The sequence below is a fragment of the Myotis daubentonii genome, chromosome 15 (assembly GCF_963259705.1).
Source record: "Myotis daubentonii chromosome 15, mMyoDau2.1, whole genome shotgun sequence".
In the NCBI taxonomy this organism is placed as follows: domain Eukaryota; kingdom Metazoa; phylum Chordata; class Mammalia; order Chiroptera; family Vespertilionidae; genus Myotis; species Myotis daubentonii.
Genome location: NC_081854.1, coordinates 21,900,650 through 21,923,386, shown reverse-complemented (window position 1 = coordinate 21,923,386; position 22,737 = coordinate 21,900,650). Strand labels below are relative to the sequence as shown.

The window sequence follows — 22,737 nt, the reverse complement described above, 5'->3', positions numbered from 1 at the left end:
GGTGAGGGCTGAGAGGGGCCAGGACAGGTTGTTTGGGACCTTGTGGGCTATGGTGAAGAATTTTTTTTGTTCTTTGGGGAATAGGAGGTTTGTGTGTTTATTCTAAATTTTTATTTTTTTATTTTAAAGAGCGAGGGGAAGAAAGAGAGAAACACTGATTTGTTGTTGCACTTATTTATGTATTCATTGGTTGATTCTTGTTACGTGCCATGAACAGGGATCAAACCTACAACCTTGGCATATCAAGACAATGCTCTAACCAACTGAGCTACCAGAGGACTGTTTTTAGAAAGAGAATCCCCCACATATCCAGTTTTGGAACTGAGGGTTTGGTGAACTTCAATATATTCAGCTAAGCTGTGTGTGAATTTTATTTTCTAAAAATGATTTCATACATTTATTCCCATGACCTACCTGGAAGAACCTCTTCCTGTGTCATGTGGGTTGCTCCATTTCTTTTTCCGTGGTGCGTCACCCTTCCCTGCTTCTGTATTTACCCCACAGGCAGAGACAGGACCCCATATAGTATCCGGTACACCAGGCACATGTGGGTTGAGGCAGACCTTCTGGAGGACCCAGTCCCAGAAGTAGGACTCCTAAGACAGAGAGAGAGCATGTTTAAAAGTTTTCAGCAGGTATTTTTACACCCTCCCAGAGGAGAGCCTCATGGACAATGCCCCTTCCCCACTGGGTAAACTGAGGGCCCACCTGTTCCACCCGGCCCCATGCACATGGGCACAGCACCACCGTACCTTGTACTGAGTCACACCCTCCCTGTGCAGGGGATTCTGGAAATGGAGAAATCTAAAGAGAAAGGAGATGGGTGGGTCCCCTTCCAGTTCCCATGGGAGGAAGATTTACTCTGGGATGCCTGCATCTCTTCCTTTCTCTCTGTATCTGTTTCTCTCAGATCTAAAGCTTTTCATTTGCCCAGAGAACACTGTAACAGAGCCAGAATTAGCCTAGACCTGAATTCTCATGTGGGGAGGAATATGACTTAACAAGAAAAAACTTGCCACCCTTTCTTCCTTTCTTTGTTAAAATCCCAGAGCTAGAGGCTGAGAAAATGAAAAAGAAATTGTGGACTTCAAAACCTCTGGAGTCCAGACAAAATGATGGAAGTCTAGGTTTCAGCTTTTTATTTTTTTATCCCCCCCCCCACAACTCCCCTCCACCCAGTTCCCACCCCACCCTCCGCCCTTACTCCCCACCCAGTGTCCTCATTCATAGATGCACGATTTTTGTCCAATCTCTTCCCGCATCCCCCATCCCCCCTCCCCCCACAAGAATAGTCAGTCCATTCCCTTTCTATGCCCCTGATTCTATTATAATCACCAGTTCATTCTGTTCATCAGATTATGTATTCCCTTGATTTTTAGGTTCACTTGTTGATAGATGTGTATTTGTTGTTAATAATTTGTATCTTTACCTTTTTCTTCTTCTTCCTCTTCTTAAAGGATACCTTTCAGCATTTCATATAATACTGGTTTGGTGGTGATGAACTCCTTTAGCTTTTTCTTATCTGTGAAGCTCTTTATCTGACCTTCAATTCTGAATGATAGCTTTGCTGGGTAAAGTAATCTTGGTTGTAGGTTCTTGAATCTTCATCACTTTGAATATTTCTTGCCACTCCCTTCTGGCCTGCAAAGTTTCTGTTGAGAAATCAGCTGACAGTCGTATGGGTGCTCCCTTGTAGGTAATTGACTGTTTTTCTCTTGCTGCTTTTAAGATTCTCTCTTTGTCTTTTGCTCTTGGCATTTTAATTATGATGTGTCTTGGTGTGGTCCTCTTTGGGTTCCTTTTGTTTGGGGTTCTCTGCGCTTCCTGGACTTGTAAGTCTATTTCTTTCACCAGGTAGGGGAAGTTTTCTGTCATTATTTCTTCAAATAGGTTTTCAATATCTTGCTCTCTCATCTTCTGGCACCCCTATAATTCTGATGTTGGTACGCTTGAAGCTGTCCCAGAGGCTCCTTACACTATCTTCATATTTTTGGATTCTTTTTTCATTTTGCTTTTCTAGTTGGGTGTTTTTTGCTTCTTCATATTTCAAATCTTTGACTTGACTCTTGCACTCCTCTGGTCTGCTGTTGGGAGTCTGTATAATATTCTTTATTTCAGTCAGTGTATGCTTAATTTCTAGTTGGTCCTTTATCACAACATCGAGGATCTCACGAGATTTCTTGAGGATCTCACTACATTTATCGGCAGTCTCACCAGTCTTTTCGAGGGCCTTACTAAATTTATCGGCGGCTTCTAAACAGTTCTTGAAACACCTTAAAAGTGTGGTTTTGAACTCTATGTCCAGCAGTTTGCTTTCCTCCATTTCTGTCATTTGTGTCCTGTTTCTTTGTCTCTGCATTTTTTATGCTTTCTTGGTGTACCCCCTTGTGGTCTTCGTGCGCAGTCTTGTTGTAGTTAAGCCTTGATTGTTGTAGGTAACACTGGGGGGCATTTGACCTCCAGGCCAATTGGCTGTGAGAAGGGTTTCAGCTTTTTAAAAATTAATTACTGTTACTATTGTTGTTGTTGTTATAACATGTGCTTATCTATCTATCTATATATATATATATAAAGCTGCAATCGAATGCTGTAGACTGGAACTACTGATTGCTATGATGCCCACTGCAGCCAGTAAACTGGCCTGATCAGGTGGTGGGGCCGGCTGGCCAACCCCCCATGGCCCTTCCCCCCTGGCTGGCCCTGCCCCTGATCACACCCCCCACCCCAATAGGGGGCAGGGCCGGCCAGCCAACCTCCTGCACCCCGTCCCCCCACTTGGTCCTCCCACCCCAATCAGGGCTGGCCAAGCACCTGCAGCTCCTCCCTCCCGCCCCCCCGCCTCCCCCCTGCTGGTGCCACACCCAATCATTGCCCCCACCCCATTCCGAGGCAGGGCTGGTTGGCCTACAGCCCCTCCCCATAGCCAGCCCCACCCAAAATCAGCCCCCCCACCCCAATCAGGGGCGGGGCCCGCCGGCCAATTGCCAGTGGCCCCTCCTCCCAGCCTCCCGGCCCTGATCTGCCCCAACTGGAGCCAGCCGGACCCCATCCATGCATGAATTTGTGCACTGGGTTTCTAATGGTAAAATAAATTCAGACAGAAGGGTATCAGATGAAAAGTTTATTTTCCCATTTCCCAGAAGTAATCATGGTTCATCATTTCTTCCAGAATTTTTTTCTACATATGAAAGTATATTTTAAAACCAAATGTGACTGTGTGCCACAAATGTGTGTCGTTTGCATGCCATCTTTGTGATATAAACATGGCAGTGACACCTCTAGGCTCTGCAACTTGGTGGCCTTGGCAGGGATCCTGACTCCTCCACTCACCAGACAAGCACTGTATAGTTACTTTACCTCTCTGTGCCTCAGTTTCCCATCTGTTGAAGGGGGTGATAGTAACGGTGGCTCCCAGGGAGGGCTGCTGTGCAAGTGTAACAGCACACAGGGAGTCCTCGGGATGGGGGATGATGCTGCTGCACGGTGAAGACTGCTCCTGTAGCTGTTGCTTCTTCTCTCCTGGCAACACCTCAGATCAGAGGCCCAGTTTTCACCAGGGAAATAAGACTTGAACCCAAAGGCTGGGCTAGAATCAGAAGGCAGGAGGAGGCCTCAGGGGAAGTCCCAAGAGCAATGACCCCAAAACCCAGGGTAGGGCTAAGGGCACTATCTAGTAGTGGCCTGTGGAGCCAGCAGAGGGGATAAGGGAGCAGCTCAAGGTGCTGGTCAGCCAGGTAAACTGTTTCAAGGGCAGCCCTCATTTTCCCAAGCATCGCTCTGGGTCAAATGTCTACAGTGCTTTGCAGCAAACTCTACAATTCCATAAGGTCAGCATGTTTTCCTGGTGAGCAACCTGAGGGTCAGAATGATGGTGTGACTTGCCCAGGCTCCCACAGAAAGAACAAGCAGTCAAGACTCAACTCCAAGCCTGCGTCTCCAGGGCTCCTGCCTTTAACCTAGACTGTGCTTCAGTGGCTTTTAGACCACAGAGTATTCTGGAAGGCAGTATGGGGTCAGATTTCGGCAGTGATCAGTGACTCGAGCTCACGGACCAACTTCTGGAATGAAAGGCAGAGTAGAAAAGCGGAGATGGGAAAGTCAGGGGCTCCAGGCCCCTGCCCAGGTTACAGGAGCCTCATCTCTAGACCCTGTTACCTCACAGTGTATGAGCTCCCTTACCCCGTGTAAGGATGTGGAAACAGGCCAGGAGAGCTGATGACAGCTCCTAGAGCACCCAGGCCAGAGATCTACTGCCTGTGGCCTGGCACTTACTGCTGGGGACCAGTCGCCCAGGGGTTCTCCCTCTGTGAGGTCTCATTCCTCTTCTGTGGCTGGAAGTCCTGGTCTGGGCCACTTTCATCTCACCTGCAGGAGCTTCCTCGCTATCTCCCTGCTTCCCCTCTTGTCCCCACCTCTGTGAAGGTCACTTTTATGTTCAACAACCAGAGCAATTCTACAAGGCAAATCAGGACCCCACCCTCGCCAGCTCAGAACTGCAGAGCCTCCCACATGCCTCCAAGTCCCCACAGTGGCTCATGAGTCCTGTGCAGTCTGCCCTGCCCCCACCCAGACCTCACCTCCCACCACACTGCCCTCCCCACTCCACCCCTCCAGTCCTCAGACTCACCACTCTTGTTCCCATGCCACCCCTCAGAAAAGCCATTCTCCATCCAGTCATCCTGTCCATTTACCCAGCTTTATTTGCTTCTGACACCTCTTTCTACGGCACATTCTGGGATCTCTGTTTGTTTACTCATTGTCAGGCTTCCTGACTGAAGGGCGGCTCCATGCTCACTGCTGCGTCCCTTCTGCAGCAGGTTGGCGCAGAGTAGGTCCCTGGGAAGTATTTGTGGGGTGAGTGAATGGAGAACAAACGAGGTCTCCTGTCATACCAGGTGAGATAGAGAAGGCTGCGGTCACTCGCCCAGTGGCGTCGGGCCTTCTCGAGTTAGGACAGATTTGAGACACAGCTCCCGCCTCCCCAAGACCCTGCTAACTCTGATCTCTTGTTCCAGGCAGGTGGACACCAATACAAAAAACGTCTTTGGGCAGCCACGGTTGAGAGCATCCCTCCGCGACCTCCGCTCCCCACGGAAGAACTATAAGTCCACCATCGAGGATGACCTGAAGAAGCTCATCATCATGGACAACCTGGCGCCAGACCAGGAGAGAGATGCAGGAGTACGGAGTGGGCTGCAAGGGAGGGTGAGGGCAGAGAACCTACCTCCCACGGCCGCTCCAGCCTCTTCCTGCAGGTCCTTGGCCTTTGACCCCAGCCAGCCCTGTTTGGGTGTATGTGGCTTTGTGGCAGGGATTCGGGACATCACATCATCAGTCAGGCCAAAGGCACGGTGTAAACCAGCCTGGTGGGCAGGCAGGGATTTGTTGCACACTAGAGGACCTCACGTGACAGGGAAGTTCTCAGAGGCCTCATGGAGCCCAACCTCGGGCACTAAAAGTGGAGGCAGGGTTCCCAGGGACCAAAACCGCAGTTGTCCTTGGTCCCTCTATACCCCCCATTGTCCCCGCCTACCCCTGACTGGTCTTTCTCTCAGGCATGCACTCTTGTGGGGATGGAGAGGGCTGTATCCCACAGCACTAGGGAAGGCAGCGCTCTGTCCCCAGTGGTCCCCAGCAGTGACCCATTCTCATTGGTCCAGCTCAGGCCACACCACCTTCCCTAGTCTTACCTGGAGCTAGAGGGCAGAACTGAGTGGTCTCCAAGTGGTGGAGGAAGAATCCTCAGAGGGAAACTGGGGTGCTTTGACCAGAAAGGGGCAAAAATGGATGCTGGGTGGGTAAGAGCCACAGATGTCCAGGACAGGAAGGCACTTCTGAGAACGGTGACCATGGGCCAGGCCACGACCGTGCCCCGTGTCCCTCCCCTATCTCAGCAGCAATCGCCACAGAAGAGTCTTCAGCGGACACTGTCTGACGAGAGTCTATGCAGCGGGCGGCGTGAGCCCAGCTTTGCCAACTCCGCCAGCCTGGAGGCGGGCCTGCCTAGTGACGTGCTCTTCACCAGCACCTGCGTCTTCCCCTCCAGCACGCTGCCCGCCCGCCGCCAGCACCAGCACTCTCATCTGCCAGGCAGCAGCAGCCCCAGCACCATCCCTGCCCCTGGCAACGGCTTCCCAGAGAAGACATGTGAGTGTGGGTACCTTGGGGCTGTCAGGGGAGTTACCCCATGGTTGGGAAGCAAGAGGGACAGGGCTTGGAGGTCACCTGTGGGTTACCTGGAGGTCAGAGGCAAGAGGTCATTGGAGTCAGCTGAGGGAGGGAACTGGGCTACACAATGAACTTCAAGGGGGCCTGATGGGTAGGCACAGTGTCACCCAGGAAGCAAGGGATTATTGGCCAAGACTGAGGATTTCCAGGGGGTCACCCTGGAATCTGGAGCACCCAAGGATTGGGGTCATCTGATACCAGAAATGGGAGATCAGTCTCGCCAGGTGTAGTTGGCTGGGGTCCTGAGGATCAGGGGTTGGCATCAGCTGACCTCCAGCCCTGTTACCTGTTCCAGCTTCAAACAGATTACCTACTGATCATGGCTTTACCTACCTGACTCCCCCAGGTCTGCCAGGGAGGGAGGGAGTGCAGGGGTGCAGCTCATCCATCCTCTATTCATCCAGCAAATATTTACTGAGCGTCCCCCATCAAAAAGCCTTTGGTCTACCTTCAGATCCCTTTCCACACCCAAAGGCTCTGAAACTGAAGGGAGGGGAGAGGGTAGGGCCAAGCTCACTATCAGCACAACCCAACACAGCGCACATGCAGCTCTTGATGATCCTCCATCACCCCGCTTAGTGGGAAAGATGCTGCTTCGTTGCAGAGCACCACCTGCCCCCTGGGGCTGCGTCATATGTAGCACAGCCTCCCAAGTCCAGACAGGTCTGGAGAGAGATGTGTTTTCCCCAAGGGTTTTGGCTGAAGGCCTATGTCCCATATCATTGATGGAGCCTCTTGTACACACAGAGTAGATGGAGGAGGCTCTGGGATTTTTTTTGAAAGGGTCTATTTCTCCACTTAGAATTCTCTTGGTTCCCCACTGCCATAGTGTCTGGATCCATACTCTTATGTTTTGGGGCCCAATCTCAGCTACTCCACTTCACAGTACCCTTCTTGAGATCCTCCAGGCCACCAGACCTTTCCTCCTCAGGACATTCCACATGTCTGTTCCCTCTGCCTGTCATGCCATTCTCCCAACCCTGCTCTTGAAACTCCTGCTTCTCCTAAGGGCTTTGTTCAGTCATTGCTCTTTCCTAGGTATCTTCCCCAGCCCCAAGCTGGCCCATCTCCCTGACTTCCTCTCAGGGCACCATCCCAGCCCCTCATTACCTTCATTCCACGTGCTGTGGGCCAGGCTCTGCTCTAGGCGCTGGGCATGCAGTGACAAGCACGTCAAAGAACATTCCTGCCCCAGTGGGGCTGAGTTTCAGGGGGAATTCCTCAAGCTTCCCTAACCCTCCCTCTGCCTCCCTCCTTTGTCTTTCATCCTTACTGCCCTGTCTGCCTCAGGCAGGGCCTGGCACATGGTTGGCATTCAACACATACTGAGGAGAAGGTGAGAGAGGGCCAAGGCAGAGGTCGTATGCACAGAGAACACAGAAGACAGGTTTGAATGCCTCTGACCAGCTCTGCACACCCTATCAGTCTCAGCTCAGACACTACTGCCTCCAGGATGAATCAGGCACTCCTCATGGCCCCCACTGCACCTTGGGGTGCTCCCATCCCATTCCCAATCCCTCTGCCTTTCATTGCCCCATTACAGCCCCATTCACTGTGGTTGTCATGTGGGGATGGGTCTGTTTCCCTCGCCAGACTGGAGGCTTCCTAAGAGCAGGGCCTAAGTCACTGTGGTGACCCCAGCCCAGGACTCCCTCTCACAGGCACACAGGCACACCTCTCTTCACCCACATGACACCCGTCCCCCTTAGTCAGGGAGATTGCCATCTGGCCTCAGCCTGGCCATGGCGTCTGGGCCTCCGCCTCTCCCAAGCCTGCTCAAGAGCTCTTTCCAAGCCATGTCAGGGGGTTGGCCCACCTCAGGCTTCACTAATCAAGGACCCTCCTTGCTAAGGAGCGTCTCACAACAGCACCTGCTGATTTCTCACTGGGCAGTGGCAGCTGCTCCCATGGCCCCCACCAGCTCAGCAGTGACATGCCTGCAGGCTGGAGATACAGAGCTTGGTGGTCAGGGGCCCAGCTTCCTTCCAGGCCTTTGTCATTCCCTGAACGTCCACTGGGCAAACGCGCCTGCGTTTGTGGCAGGTCTCCATTCACAGAAGTAACCGCTCTGTGCCTCAGTTTCCATGATAGTAAAATGTGAGCAAACTTACTCCAACCCTATCAGCTCCTTGGCTCCCCGAGCCCCTCCTGGACCTATAAACTCCACCCTACCTGTCAGCCCTAATTCTAGTTTCCTATCTGACCTTCAAGTTCAACCACAAAACCCACATCCCCCAACCACAGCTCCACCGCAGGCTCTCCTCTCCTTAGCCCAGCCTTAGTCACCCCCCAAGCGAAACCCTCTTCCTCAGTCCCCCACACTTCAGGGTTTCTTTGGCTCCCAAGGGTGGGAGAGGCTGGGTCCAGTTGTCAGGACCTCGGAGAAAATCTTTAGGGTTTTGTTGGGTTGTGTGTGTGTGTGTTTTTTTGTTTGTTTTTTTTTGTTTGTTTTTTTTTTATTGCTTAAAGTATTACAAAGGGTATTACATATGTATCCATTTTATCCCCCCGCCCTAGACAGTCCCCTAGCCTCCCCTATCACCCAGTGTCTTATGTCCATTGGTTATGCTTATATGCATGCATACAAGTCCTTTAGTTGATCTTTGTTTTTGTTTTTGTTTTTGTTTTGGGGGGCGTGGGGGGCCTAGGCATTAAGTCTCCAATGTGGTTCTCAAATGACAACCGTAGCTGTAATAAAAAAAATAAAAATAAAAAAAAAAGTAAGCAAAAATACTGCCCACCTCACTGTATTAATCTGAGAGTCAAACAAGTTAATAGTGGAAAATGCTAGCACAATGCCTAGCATATAGTAAACACTGAAAAAACAGCTGTTCATTGTTTCTGTGAGTATTCTATCATTTGGAGCAAGCGTTGTAATCCGCCATGAGTCAGCTTAATGCATGAGCACTGGAGAACAGGGTTAAAGCAGTGTCAACAACCTTACCACCAAAGCCATGAGGGCTTGGGCTTGGAACAGGGTCAGTGTCAGACCACTGGCAAGTGTAACCACGGGCAAGACAACTTCTTGCTTTGAGCTTCAATGTCCCCCTGCACATGGGTCATAATGACGCCTCCCTCCTGACTAATTGGAGGTGAAGCTGTGAGATGAGCCCCATAGTACCCAGCATGGTGCCCAGCAAGAGGGTGCACTCAGGGAACACAGCAGCCCTGGTTCAGCCAGGTCTGGCCCTGCCTGAGTCACCTCCTGACCTCTCTGTGCCTGGCCGTCGTCCTCTGTCCCATCCCCTTTATGGGCTATGAGGCATCGGACTCGCTTAGTGGCTGTAGCAAATGCAGCTGCTGATGCGACTCTTGTGCTGTCTGTCACTCCAGCACCCTGAGACTTCAGGGGTCACTTTCCCCACTCGAGCCCCCAGGTCTCCCGACAGTGACTCTGCCACAGCAAATACTGTCCAGGCACTGGCAACCCTTTATACCTGCAGCCTGTCACCTCTCCTCCACCCCACTCTCCATAGCCAGCCACCACCCACTGGCTTCCTGTGGGAGTCTAATGGCAGCTCACACCCCACACCCCAGCAACAAACTTCTGCTCCCCGCAGCCTTCCCATCTCAGCACCAGCTCCAGCATCTTGACGTCACCGTGGATCCGTCTCTGTCGTACACCCACATCCCCTTTCAGGAAATACTGTTGGCTTCACCTACAAGAGAGAACCAGGATCTCCCAATCGGCCTCCACTCTCGTCTCCCTCCTGGGCCATTGCAGTGGCCTCCTTACTGTCTCCCTGCTCCTCGAGGCCCCTCCACCATTTAGCCCCCAAACAAAGCCAGAAGGTCCCTGTGAACACTGCATTGGGTCACATCTCTCTCTGCTCAAAGCCCTTCTGTGGCTCCATCTCACTAGGAGACAAAGTCCTCATCATGGCCCACAAGGCCCCACGCAGTCCAGCCCTGCCACCTCTCTGACTTCACTTCTCTGGTGCCTCAGTTTCTGTGATAGTGAAATGGGAGCAACAATAGTGCCTACATCACTGTTAACCTGAGAATCAAACAAGTTAATACATAGAAAATGCTAGCACAATGCCTAGCATGTAGTAAATACTGAAAAACAGCTATTTCCACTACTCACTCTCTCTCTCTCTCTCTCTCTCTCTCTCTCTCTCTCTCTCTCTCTCTCTCTCTCTCTCTCTCTCTCTCTCTCTCTCTCCTTTTCCTCTGTCCCAGCCACATGGCCGCCCCAGTGTTCCTTAAACCCACAGGCACATTCCTGCCTTGGGAATTTTGTACTGGCTGTTCTATCTGCCTGGATACTCTTCCCTCCTGTAACCCCTGGCTCAGTCCCTCCTCTCCTTCAGAGCTTTTACAAATGCCATCTTTTCAGTGAGGCCTCCCCTAGCACCCTGTTTAAAATTGTACCCACAGAATTATCCAACACTCCCACCCCCTTCCCTGCTGGATGGTTTCCATGGCATTTATCATCTAATAAATATAGCGTTTATTTAATTATGTATAATATTATAACAATTACATAATGTTGCATAATTATATATAAAGTATAACAATATATTAATTTCTTTGTTTCTCCCACATTGTCATACGTACCCACCTCCCTATCTCTGTTCTCCCCACCCAGCCACCATCTCAGCCTCTGAGCTCTCACTGGCTGATGGACGGGACCGGCCACTTCGACGCCTAGACCCTGGGATGATGCCACTGCCTGACACAGCTGCTGGCCTTGAGTGGTCCAGCCTGGTAAACGCAGCCAAGGCGTACGAAGGTAGGTATCCTCCACCCAACCCCACCAGATCCTACCCAGTGATGGCGAACCTTTTGAGCTCGGCGTGTCAGCATTTTGAAAAAACCCTAACTTAACTCTGGTGCCATGTCACATATAGAAATTTTTTGATATTTGCAACCATAGTAAAACAAAGACTTATATTTTTGATATTTATTTTATATATTTAAATGTCATTTTAACAAAGAAAAAGTAACCAAAACAATGAGTTCGCGTGTCACCTCTGACTCACGTGTCATAGGTTCGCCATCACTGTCCTACCCTCTGTTGTGCCCTAAAAGGGTCATCAGAGGGCTTTGGGGTTTTGAAAGGGGACACACTCAGGTTCCAGAATCTGGTGGAACAGGGTTCACATCCTTCCCCTGTCGCTTGCTGTGCAGTCCTAGCCAAATGTCTTCATCTTTCTGATCCGGTTACCTTAGCTGCAGATCAGGGACGTGACTGTGCACATGACCTGAGGCTGCAGTGAGGATTACATGAAACTTATGTAAAACATGTCAGGCACAAAACAAGCCCTCAACAGACAATACCTTATATTATTACTGTAGGGCAAAACTGTAGCAATCCAAATTGTGTCTAGATTTGCTTCGGCTGCAAGTGGCAAAAAATCCAAATTAATAATGACTTAAACATGCCTGGTTTTGCACAGGTAAAAATTATTGGGTGGGCTGGCATGGCACTTCCACAAATGCCTGAGGTCACAGGCTTTTCACCCCCACAGTGAGGCTGCTAGAGTTCTGCCCATGATGTTCAGCTTTGAGCAGGAGAGAGGACATATGTCCTCCCTGTAAGGGCACTTCCCAACGCCTCACACTTCTGTGCTTATTTCCATTGGCCAGAATGTCACACATGGCCACGTCTAGTTTCAGGGCAGGCTGGGAAATGAGACCATGTGTCCAGGTGAAATTTGGAATATGTTATTATGGAGAAAGGGAAAACTCATCATGATGAACAGCTAGGAATCTCTGCCATTTCCTTCCTGTGTGACCTTGGGCAAGCGGCTTTATCTTTCTACTAGAGGCCCAGCGCACGATTAAATCGTGCGTGATTAGGATCCCTGGGTCTACCTGCAATCAGGGCCATGTCCACTGCCCAGCGACGCTCCTCCACCTCTGTGGCCCCTGCCCCATGAACCTCCATGCTCACAGCCCCCGCCCTGCGAGGCTTCTCGACCTCACTGCTGCCCACGCCCTGCAATGCTCCTCCACCTCAGCCACCCCACAAAGCTCCACGCTAACAGCCCTCACCCCGCAAGGCTCCTCGGCCTCAGCCACCGCCACAATGCTCCTTTACCGCAATGCCCTGCGAAGCTCCATACTCACAGCTCCCGCCCTGCTCCTCTGCCTCGCATCCCCCGCCCCTGCCCGCGACGCTCCTCCTCCTCAGCCACCCTGGGAAGCTCCATGCTCACAGCCCCCGACCCTGCGAGGCTCCTCAGCTTCCGCCACCCTGCCCCGCCATGCTGTGAGAGCCAGACCGGTCCTTTGGTCATTTGGGCCCACAGCTCCCACTCCCTCAGCTCCCTAGCCTGCTGTTTGGTTGTCCGTCCGGTCGTGATGGCACCTGGCTTTTTTTATATATGTTAGGATGCCTCCATTTCCTCATGGGTTCTCATGGTGATCCCTGACGGACACAACCATATTCTTCTGGCTCATTTTTTTTTATCTCTTAGGCCAAGCATGTCAAACTCAAAGGCTAACACGGGCCAAATAAACACGGTTTAAGTTTATGTGGGCTGCAAAAAAACAGAAGCTTCAATTTTCATAGAAACATAGGTTTATTTCAATAGAATACAAAGGGCTGAAATAAATGAGTAATCATTAACATAAAATAATAGAACATTTGAATAAAAATTAATATTTTTTCTTGAACATTAACTTACCAGACACTGAATAACTGCACAAATTAATAAGCATAACACAAATAAACCTACTTTTCTTGTTCTCCGAAAGTGAAATATTTCCTGTTGTGCATACCAAACAAGTCAGTCCAAGACTAATGACGTCAGCTGCTAAAATATTCACTGCCAGTATTAAGTGGAGAGAAATGGAGCACCTGTGCACGTAAGGTGCATAAGGGAAATGAATGCAGCACGATTATAGTAATCAGTCGTTAGCAAACATAGTTTGTTATTAATAATTATGTATTATAACAGGGCATTATAAAAATTAAGTTACGAAGTTTTTATTAAAACATTTCTTACATACCGTTATATTGGTTGGGCCGCAAAAATATTCCTTGTGGGCCGCATGCAGCCCGTGGGCTGTGAGCTTGACATGCTTGTTTTAGGCCACAGCTTAGTTGTCCCTCCTCCAAGAAACCCTCCTTGGTATCCCCTAGTCTACATCAGGCACCTCCTCTGAGCTCCCACAGCCCTGACCCCTCTGCCTGTGCCCTGACCACTCTGAGCCGTCGCTATCTACTGATGGGTATGTTTCCCCACTAGGTTGGGCGGGCAGGACCCGAGGGCAGTCACTGCTGGGTACCCAGCACAGATCTCCTGAACCAGACCCATGTGATACACAGCCTTCATTTGTCCATGGTTGAGCCAGTCCACTCTGGCAGGTGGCCCTAGAGGAAACATCCTTCCTCATTTCTTCTGCCCGTTGCTTCCATCCCATCCTACAGCCTCCGCTGGCCACAGGATAAAGGCAGTCAGGCCTGAGGTTGGGGTGAGAAGGAGAGTGGTTAGAGCATACGAGGCCCTGCCTCTGGTCTACCTCAGCCTTCCCCTGGAGAATGGCTGCCAGGCAGAACCCCAACACTGCTGATGGGTGTGGCCCTCTGGAGGCCTGGCACATGCAGGGGGAGGAAGGGTTGCTTAGTGGTGCTTCCTGAAGGCAAGATGCAGCCCGCACTTCCTCACTTCACAAGCAGCATCTCTTCTGGTCTCGTCTGAGGGACGTATTTGGATTCCCATTTACAGATGAGGAAACTGAGGCTCTGCCAACAAAGGCACCTAGGAAAATTGTACACTTTTCGACATTTGCAGTCTGTTGTATGTCAGTTAAGCCTCAAGAAGCTATTTATAAGGTGGGAAGGAAAGGAGTAATCTGGTGAATAGAAGCAAAGGACAAGCAGGGAGGAAGCCAGGGTATGTTGAGTTGTTGGAACGGGCGCTGGGTTCATGAAGATGCACAGTGCTGTTGTCTCTGCTTTGGGGCATGTGTGACATTGTTCACAGAAGAATATTTTCAAAGAGAATAGATTTTAAGGCCAGGAGAGAAGACAGTAGCTATAGGGATGTTGTTTAGAGAACTTGGGGGGGGGGGGCGGATTTCAGGATAACTGTTAGCCATTGAGTACAAATGTTAAAGTTCTTGAGTATGACAGTGTGTAGGAGAGCGTCCTATTCTTTGGAAAAGTATAATGAACTACATAGGGGTGAAGCACCATGGTGGTGCCATTTACGATCAATAATAGGAAAAAATATATTCTGACGCAGATGAGTGAGGAGAGAGGAGGTCAGGGTGGCAAAATATTACCGGCTGGTGGACCTAGGGAGGGTGTTTGGTTGTTTCTGTGCTCGTCTCGAAGCAGAGAGATGTCCGGCTGACGGGAGCCGCCTCTGCGGGTAGCAGTGCACGTCCAGCATGTGCACCTCTGCTCCTGGCCCTGCCTATACCCTCAGGGCACGCACAGGCCCACCTCCTGGGCCTTCTCGCCCGCTTGTCTGGCAATAGTGAACCAGCCGCTCTGTGGTGCATCGGTGCCCTCGCCAATTCTTGTCATTACAGAAAGATCCCCCAACAGTCCTGTTTAGAATTGCCAGCACTCAGGCCCCACGCAAAGCACCCCGTGACTGTTCACTTGCACCAGCCGGCCCCGTGACTTCTGTTCTCTTCAGCATACGTGATTTTGCATTTCTGTTTTGCATTTCTTTTTGCTCTTGTGATTTCACAGACAGTCTTAGAACTGGACTATAATGGACCCTCATGTACTATGTCACTCAGTACACTCCACTTTTAGCCATTTTTTTCTGCCACTTCTTTGTTGACTAAAGCAAGTCATTTATGCTAAGAATGTGCCAGGTTCTGAATTGGGTTATTACTTCCTCACACTATAATTTAACCTGTCTCTCTCTCCCTTGAATTTTGTCTAAACTGGTCATTTTGGTCTAGGGCAGCGGTTCTCAACCTGTGGTTCATGACCCCTTTGGGGGTCAAATGACCCTTTCACAGGGGTCACCTAAGACCATCGGAAAACACATATATAATTACATATTGTTTTTGTAATTAATCACTATGCTTTAATTATGTTCAATTTGTAACAATGAAATTGGGGGTCACCACAACATGAGGAACTGTATTAAAGGGTCGCGGCGTTAGGAAGGTTGAGAACCGCTGGTCTAGGGACTTGCTCAGAATCACAATGGGGTTTTGTTGTGTCCTTATCTGATTGGATTTTTTGCCAAAAATTCATCCACATTGCCTGTGTGATCTAACAGAGATGTTGTTGGGAATGTGGTGGAGGTTCAGGCCAAAGGTGCAGAGGGAGGGTCATTGAGTGAGGAGGAGCCAGGATCCCCGCTGACCCCTCTCCCCTCTCTCTCCGCCAGTGCAAAGAGCCGTGTCACTCTTCTCTCTCAATGACCCAGCTCTGAGCCCGGACATGCCACCTGCACACAGTCCTGTCCACAGCCACCTGAGCCTGGAGAGAGGGCCCCCAACCCCCAGGACCACCCCTACCATGAGGTGAGGTTTCCCTGGGGACATCCAGGTGAGTGATAGCCACTGAAGGCCACCCCACCCCCCGGTCTGCAGTGTCTGGGGAACATCTAACGCTGCGGAGTGATCCACACGCTGGGCCCCGCAGTGACCAAACCAGAGTGGGTCCTGTCCTCATGGTCAGGTGGACACGACACTGTAATCCGTGTTCTCACTATTGTTGCACTTCCAACTTTGAAAACTACTTAAGTTGTGACTCCATTGTCCTCTCTGTCGGCTTCTGGGTCTCCTCCTCTGCATATTCCTGAATTATGTGAGTCTTCTCCCTAACGACAGCTAGGGGGTCCCTGCTGGGCTGTCTGGGACCTGGGAACGATGAGGCAGGAACCCTGCCTCAGGAGGCTTCCTGGGGAAAGGAGGAGGACATGGGCCAGGCTGTCACATTTGCCATTTCACATTTAGTGTAACGTCTTTGACTGCATTGTCGTGGCAGACAATAAAATTAAAGAGGGAGATAGATGGGAAATAGCATGTTTGCAAGTCCATGGGTGTAAAGAGTGCATTGCACATGTGCACAGCCACCCTTCCCTCACAGGACTCTATATACCACAGTCATGGACCTTGTGGGCAGTACAAGCGATTTTTCAGGGTAATTTTGATTCTTCTTGTTGGTGTCACAGTGGCTTCACGACTCAATCTCCTTCCAAATGTGGCCCCACTGTAATTACAGGAACTAGGCAGCTACAGATGGTGCCACCACAGAAAGGGTAGGAATAGAGTGGGTGTGGAACTGGTGGCACCTGTGACCTCTGGATGCTCTCCTGACCTCCTCCCACCGGCATCCCATCTCCCCCTGCAGAAGATCCAGGACCACGGAGGGAGGGAAGGGTGAGGGGCCGAGTCCTCTCCACTTCTTGGGCTGGGACCCCGGGCTCCCTTCGTCTGCTGCAGCCCACCCCTCCCCAGCACCCACCAGATATGTGTGACCCACAGGCCAAGTGGAGCCTTCTACAGGAAGGGGCTGCCCACTGTCCCCTGAAGAGGCTAGGCAAGCCCAGGGCAGAGGAATCTGCAGAGGAGGAGCCATAGGCTAAGGTCCTGGGTGCAGTGTCCCTGCCTGAGCCTGGGTTTCTCTTCTGTCCAGTGGGTAATGACATGGTGACCTCCCAGGCTGCGTTGGGCCAGAACCTGTTAGATGGAGACCATGTGCAGTGCAGGGTGGGCGCCCAGTGCCAGCGGCTATCGTTGTCCTCCTCAGTCTCATTGTTAGTCCTGTCCACTCACAGGCCTGTGTGCTCCATGGATGTCTGCGGGATGGGTTCTTTGTCTCATGCCACACGAGCTGGTCACACTTGGGCAGGATTTCTCCCTAAGCACATACATGGTCCCTCCTCTGGGGAAAGCACACTTCAGGGCAGGCACAGGCACAGCCTTCAACCTCACCCACATCCACACACGTGCCCTCACTGGGCGGAGCAAGGCCAGGAAGAGAGCTGGCTTCTGGCTTCCCCCAGACTTACTCCTCCAGGCCCTGTTGGGATACCAGCAGGGAAAGGATGCCCCAGAACCTCAGGAGTGAGAGTAGCCTGACCCTGTCCCCTGTCTTTCCAGTGAGGAGCCACCCCTGGATCTGACAGGCAAGGTGTACCAGCTGGAAGTAATGCTGAAACAGCTGCACACGGACCTCCAGAAGGTAAGCCCCCCCACTCCACTGCCCAGACACTTGGGGGCCAGCAATGCGGAGGTACCTGTCCCCCCACCCCTGCAAATCTAGGGGAGGCCACCCATCTTTGAATGTAGTCATGAGTAAAGAGTAAAACGTGACACTACCGAAGGCTGGTGAACACAGAGAAATCACACGTTCTTGGAGGAAGAATAAATTAGTCTAACCTTTTGGGGGCAAGAAAAGTAATTATGTACCATGTTGACCCAGCAATTCCATTTGTGGGAATTTTCTCAGCAGGATCTCAAGCATGGGCACAGAGACCTGTGCGTGAAGGTGTTCATGCTGCACTGCTGGCAGAATAAAAAATGGGAGTCAGGCCCAGCTGGCATGGCTCAGTGGTTGAGCATCGACCTATGAACTAATTTTTTCCCCCTAATGGGAGCCAGTGTAGCCATCCCTGCACAGGTCAGTGCTGATAGACGTGACAAGTCACCCGGGCAGCAGGTATTCTGCAGCCCATTAAAATAGTCACATAAAACTATATATTTACTAATATACAAAAGAAATCCAATAACTTAAGTAACAAACTAAGCAAGCTGCAGAACTGTTTTCTAGAACAACATCATACTTGAAATAAATGTTTAACGTCCATGGGTCAGAGGACTACATAGAAAGCAGCAGTCTGAATTGTTGTATTTACCTCCAGGGTAGAAAAATGCAGAGAAATAAGGATGGAGGATACTTTTCCTTGTTGCTTTCTATAGTTTGGGGTAAAAGGCAGCATATACTGTGAGTCTCAAGCACAAAAATCACAGGAGCTCTGGTTCAGACATCACCCCAGCACCTCATGTGGCCTTGGACGAGTTGCCGCCTCTGGATGTGAAGGATCCTGGAAGGGTGTCCCAGGAGAGGCCATGGAGGCAGCCCTGCGTCCATACCCAGCTCCCCTGTGCGGTATGGGGCTGGGTTTCCCAACACCCTGGGTGGCTGAGGGTGAAATGAGGTGATAATAATCAGTGATGTTGGTCAGACTATCACCCAACATCACGCTGTTGTGTGAAAGCTCCACATAAATGACCTTAGGGAAAGCTCGCAGCCACCCCTTTTTAGAGTTGAGGCTATTGGTCTCAGAGAGATGAAGTGACTTGCCCGGGGTTACTCAGCTGTGAACAAGCAGAGCTGGGCTTTGCACCTGGCAGCCCAGCTCTAAAGCACAGCTGAGCCAGGGCTCACAGGCCCTAGGGAGCCCTTGGCTAGACCACTCTGCTGATGCCCACACCCCACCCTGCAGGAGAAGCAGGACAAGGCAGTGCTGCAGTCGGAGGTGGCCAGCCTGCGTCAGAACAACCAGCGGTTGCAGGAGGAGTCACAGGCCGCCAGTGAGCAGCTGCGCAAGTTCGCTGAGATCTTCTGCAGGGAGAAGAAGGAACTCTGAGGTGGAGAGGCCGCCTCACACCCCCACCTGGGTGGATGGGGGCTTCTGCTCTCCTCTCTCCCTTAGCTCAGCTCCTGGTTGCAGGTGTGACCAAGATCATCCAGCTAGGACCCCACCACACTCCCCTTAGACATAGAAACTCTCCGGGGCTGTGAGGTAGGGTCTGCTCATGGTTCTCGAGCCCCAGCAGGCCACAGGGCCTCAAGCCTCCCTTGGAACTGCTCACCTCTGGTCCTTGGGGTGGGGCCCTGCCCACTCTACCCCCATCCTGCGGGAGTGGGGGGCAGGCATCCTGTCTCTTCCTAGGATCTAGACATCAAAGCTATAGGAAGGAAAGAGGGAGGGCAGTAGTGAGTCTCTAAACTCCACAGCTCCAGGCGTTCATAAACCAAGTTTCTTCACCACATATAAGAGTTTGGGCTTGGCTTATGGGGCCCAGCCCCCTGCATGAGAAATCACAGTGTGAACCGGCCCCATCTGCCCCACCCTGGAGAGATCAGGGCGCATGTGGAAACAGGCCAAGGCTCTCCTTCCTGCACGAGCGCCAAGAAGCACGGACATCACCCCCTCCCTACCCCATATTTCAAAAACATCCAGGAGCACATTCTTAGAGTTTCGATTGTTTCTTGGGGGGTCCCAGGATAGAGAGGGGGAGCGCAAACATCCGGAGTCATGTGCTCTGAGGGGGAAACTATTTGCACGCCGTTTAGAGTCTTTTTCTATCAGCCACAGAGGCCATCGTGCCTGAGCCCCTCCACGTGCGATTTGAGCTCCTGCCCCGCCAGGCGCAGCCGCAGGCTGCCCAGCCCCCCGGCCCTGACCCTGCAGCCACGGCCTCTTCCAGGCACCAGGAGGGGCTCCAGGGAGCCCCCAGGTCACATGGGCCTGCCCACCCTCACTAGAGAGAAACAGCCTTCATCTCTCTGCTTTTGTTTTGTGTTTGCAAGTCCCTCAGCCCACCTTGTAGCCCCCACAGCAGTGGATTCTGGACCACCCTCACTGTGCTCCCCGGAAGCCTTTGCTGTGGGAACCCCGAGACGCTGGTCCTCTGACGGCAATAAGGGGCAGCTTGCCAGGCAGCAAGCTGGTGTGACACTACGCTGTTCACCCAGGAAACAGAGTTTCTTTTTTCCTTTAAAAACAAACAAATATATATATACATACACACATATATATATTTATTTTTTCATGTAGAGTTGTGCCAGAACAAGCCTGTATGGCCACAATCTGTGGATTCCCCCAACCTCAAGCTGAGGATTGAGGCCAGTTCCCTGTGGCTGGTGTTCAGCAGGAGGACTCAGAGGGACAAAGTGAGGGTGGGCAGGCCCATGTCTTTCCTTTTCAGGAATCACCAGACCAGGAGAGCCGCGCAGGCCTGGCTCAGAACTGCAGCTCCAGGCTCGGAGCCAGCACCAGCGGCCCGGTCCTTGTCCAGAGACCTCACCGCCTTCTCTTTGGGACCAGAAACCTCAGGGGAGGGGGTGCTGAGACACAGGCATTCAGAAAGCCAGAGAAAAAGACACTGACCATGTCCCCCTGCAGTCAGCCCCTGGCCCCTGGCAGCACTGGTGCCTGTGACAAAGCCTGCACATCTGCCACCTCCTCGTCCTCACCTGGGCTGTGGTTGAGACAGGCTGCAGAGGGCCTGCCCGGTCCCCAGCCCTGGCCAACTACTGTGATGTCTTCACTCCTCTTCCCAGACCCCACTTTGGACAGGCTCTTCAAGACCTCCCCACCCCCTTTCTTCAGACCCTAGGCTGGAGCCCGTGCTTCCCCAAGCCCTCGCTTTTAAGTTGTCACCTCATCTTCAGATCATTCTAATCATTTTGGGGACCTAATCATGTACATTGACAAGTGTAAATTATGATTTTTGGTTTTCTGTTATTTTTTAAGGATCTCTGCAAAACAAATCTATTTAATTTGAAGCTGGTGTTCTATCTGATGGGCATGATTTGGTTTGGGGTTTTTTGTATGATTTGTTTCATTTGGATTTTTTTATTCTTTTTTGTCTTTTTTCTATCCCTGTTTTGAGATTTTCTGGCATGTTTCTGGAGGTTTCAAAAAAAATAAATGTTTCATAGAAATGGTCTGTGTGTTCACTAGCTGGGCAGCTGCCTGGCTCACTGATGAGAGGTGGTCCAGCATCAGCCCCCTCTTGTGTTCCCCCTGTCCCAAACAGTCACGGTGCATGCGCAAACACACACACACACACACACACACACACACACACACACACACACATTCTTCCCTAAGTACCAGGGGTCACCAACCTTGTAAACATTTTTTCCTTGAAACCCAAATGACAGAAATCCACCACTCAGAACGTAAAAGTCCTTCTTAAGTTAAAAAGAGGGAGTTGCCCTGGCCGGCTTGGCTCAGTGGATAGTGTCGGTCTGTGGACTGAGGGGTCCCGGGTTTGATTCCGGCCAGGGGCACATGCCTGGGTTGCGGGCTCGATCCCCAATGGAGGACGTGCAGGAGGCAGCCTATCAATGATTCTCTTATCACTCATGTTTCTATCTCTCTCTCTCCTTCCCCCTTCCTCTCTGAAATAAAGAAATATATATTTTTTTAAAATAAAAAGAGGGAGATTCTACCTCAGAAGTCACATACTACTAGTAAATGCCTGAAAGCAAGGCCCAGCCACAAAGTTGTGTTAGTTTTAGAATTAGTGGGCAACTTTTAAAAATGGAGATTGAACAGAAAGAAAGCCAGATTTCCAGCTCGGTAAATCTGTCCTTTAAGGGCCACCCACGCCTCCTCTGCCCAGGCAGTCACCCAGCCACTCCCTCCCACTCCCCCAGCTTGGGCTTATTGGCGCCCCATCCGCCCAATGTGGGGAAGGGTGGTGCCAGGCACAGCGAGTTGGAGGTGTCCAAGACAGACTGACACCTCCCCTGTGACCTCCCCTGGCCAAGGCCTTTCTCTGGGGACTCCCATCTGGGGAGGGGCCGTGAACTCTGGGCCCCAGATCTGCAAACCCTTACAGTTTGACCCAGAGACCACAGTCCAAATCTCAAAATTCCACATGAAGATCCCAAAGTCTAGCCTCAGTCTGGATCTGAGATCAGCCCGACCCTCTTGGCAGGGTTGGCCAGGTGGCTGGGCTTTCTGGCCCACCTCACCCGTTTCCCTGTCTCTGAGTCAAACCCGATGTCTCTTTAACCCAGACCCTTCCCTCACCACACACAAAAACTTTTTCCAAGACGGGTATATAGCCTTTTTCCAGAGGAGGTGGACCAGCTATTTTCACATCTCCTAAAAATTCTAGAGTGTTCCAGAAACTCCCTTCCCCACCCTCCTTGAGGCCCCATCCTCGACCGAGCTGCCCTCCCCCCACCAGGGAACAGTGGAACAAGCTGTTCTCACATCTTCTCCTGGCGCCTGTGACACACCAACTTCCAACACCCCACAACTCACACATGCACTTGCCAGCCCTCGCTCTCGCCTGAACTGTGCCCTGCTTGTCCCTTTCCCATTTTGCCCGATTTCAATGTCTGCCTCATCCTCCTGTTTCTCCTACAGGCGCCCTTTGGAGCCTCCCCTAGTCTCTCCCACCCCATCTCTGGCTTTCTCCTCACCCAATCTGAATCCCTTCATACTTTGTCTCTCTCACAATTTTTCTGTTGTCCCATTAAATTCTCTGTGTCCTTCTCTCCCATGAAATCTCATTCATCTCCTGTGTCCTTGTGCTGAGATTTTACCTGTCCCTGGATCCTAATTGTATCTCTCTCCCCAACGTGCCTCTCTTCTTCTTTTTCTCTCCTATTTTATGTGCCCTGGTTCTCTGCCTCCCCCATCAAATCTCTCTTCTACTTCTCTCTCCAAGTCACTGTCTACTTCCTCTTCCTGTCTCTTCCAACATGTCTATTTTTTATTATTTTTTCTCCCACTAAATCTCCATCTCTTCTCTTCCCCCATAATTCCTGTGGCTCTCCTCATCTGTATCTCTAGATTATTTTTTTTTGCTTCCCTCTTCTGCTCTCTC

At 51.2% G+C, this 22,737-nt stretch overlaps 1 protein-coding gene across 12 annotated transcripts in view; it reads left to right on the top strand.

Annotated features, from left to right (window-relative positions):
• SIPA1L3 (signal induced proliferation associated 1 like 3) overlaps nt 1–20,836 on the top strand; it is a 312,053-nt gene extending 291,217 nt beyond the window's left edge. For 9 of the 12 annotated variants that reach the window (XM_059666685.1, XM_059666686.1, XM_059666687.1 and 6 more), the window contains 6 exons: nt 5,016–5,205; nt 5,898–6,147; nt 10,820–10,963; nt 15,540–15,675; nt 17,260–17,341; nt 18,606–20,836. In XM_059666685.1, the coding sequence (XP_059522668.1) occupies nt 5,016–5,205; nt 5,898–6,147; nt 10,820–10,963; nt 15,540–15,675; nt 17,260–17,341; nt 18,606–18,749 (946 nt within the window). In that variant the 3' untranslated portion in view covers nt 18,750–20,836. Of the gene's footprint in view, nt 1–1,049; nt 1,078–5,015; nt 5,206–5,894; nt 6,148–10,819; nt 10,964–15,539; nt 15,676–17,259; nt 17,342–18,605 lie in introns of those variants that run through there. The other 3 variants (XM_059666688.1, XM_059666689.1, XM_059666693.1) reach the window with 3 other exon arrangements.
• Nucleotides 20,837–22,737: the final 1,901 nt, after the last annotated feature.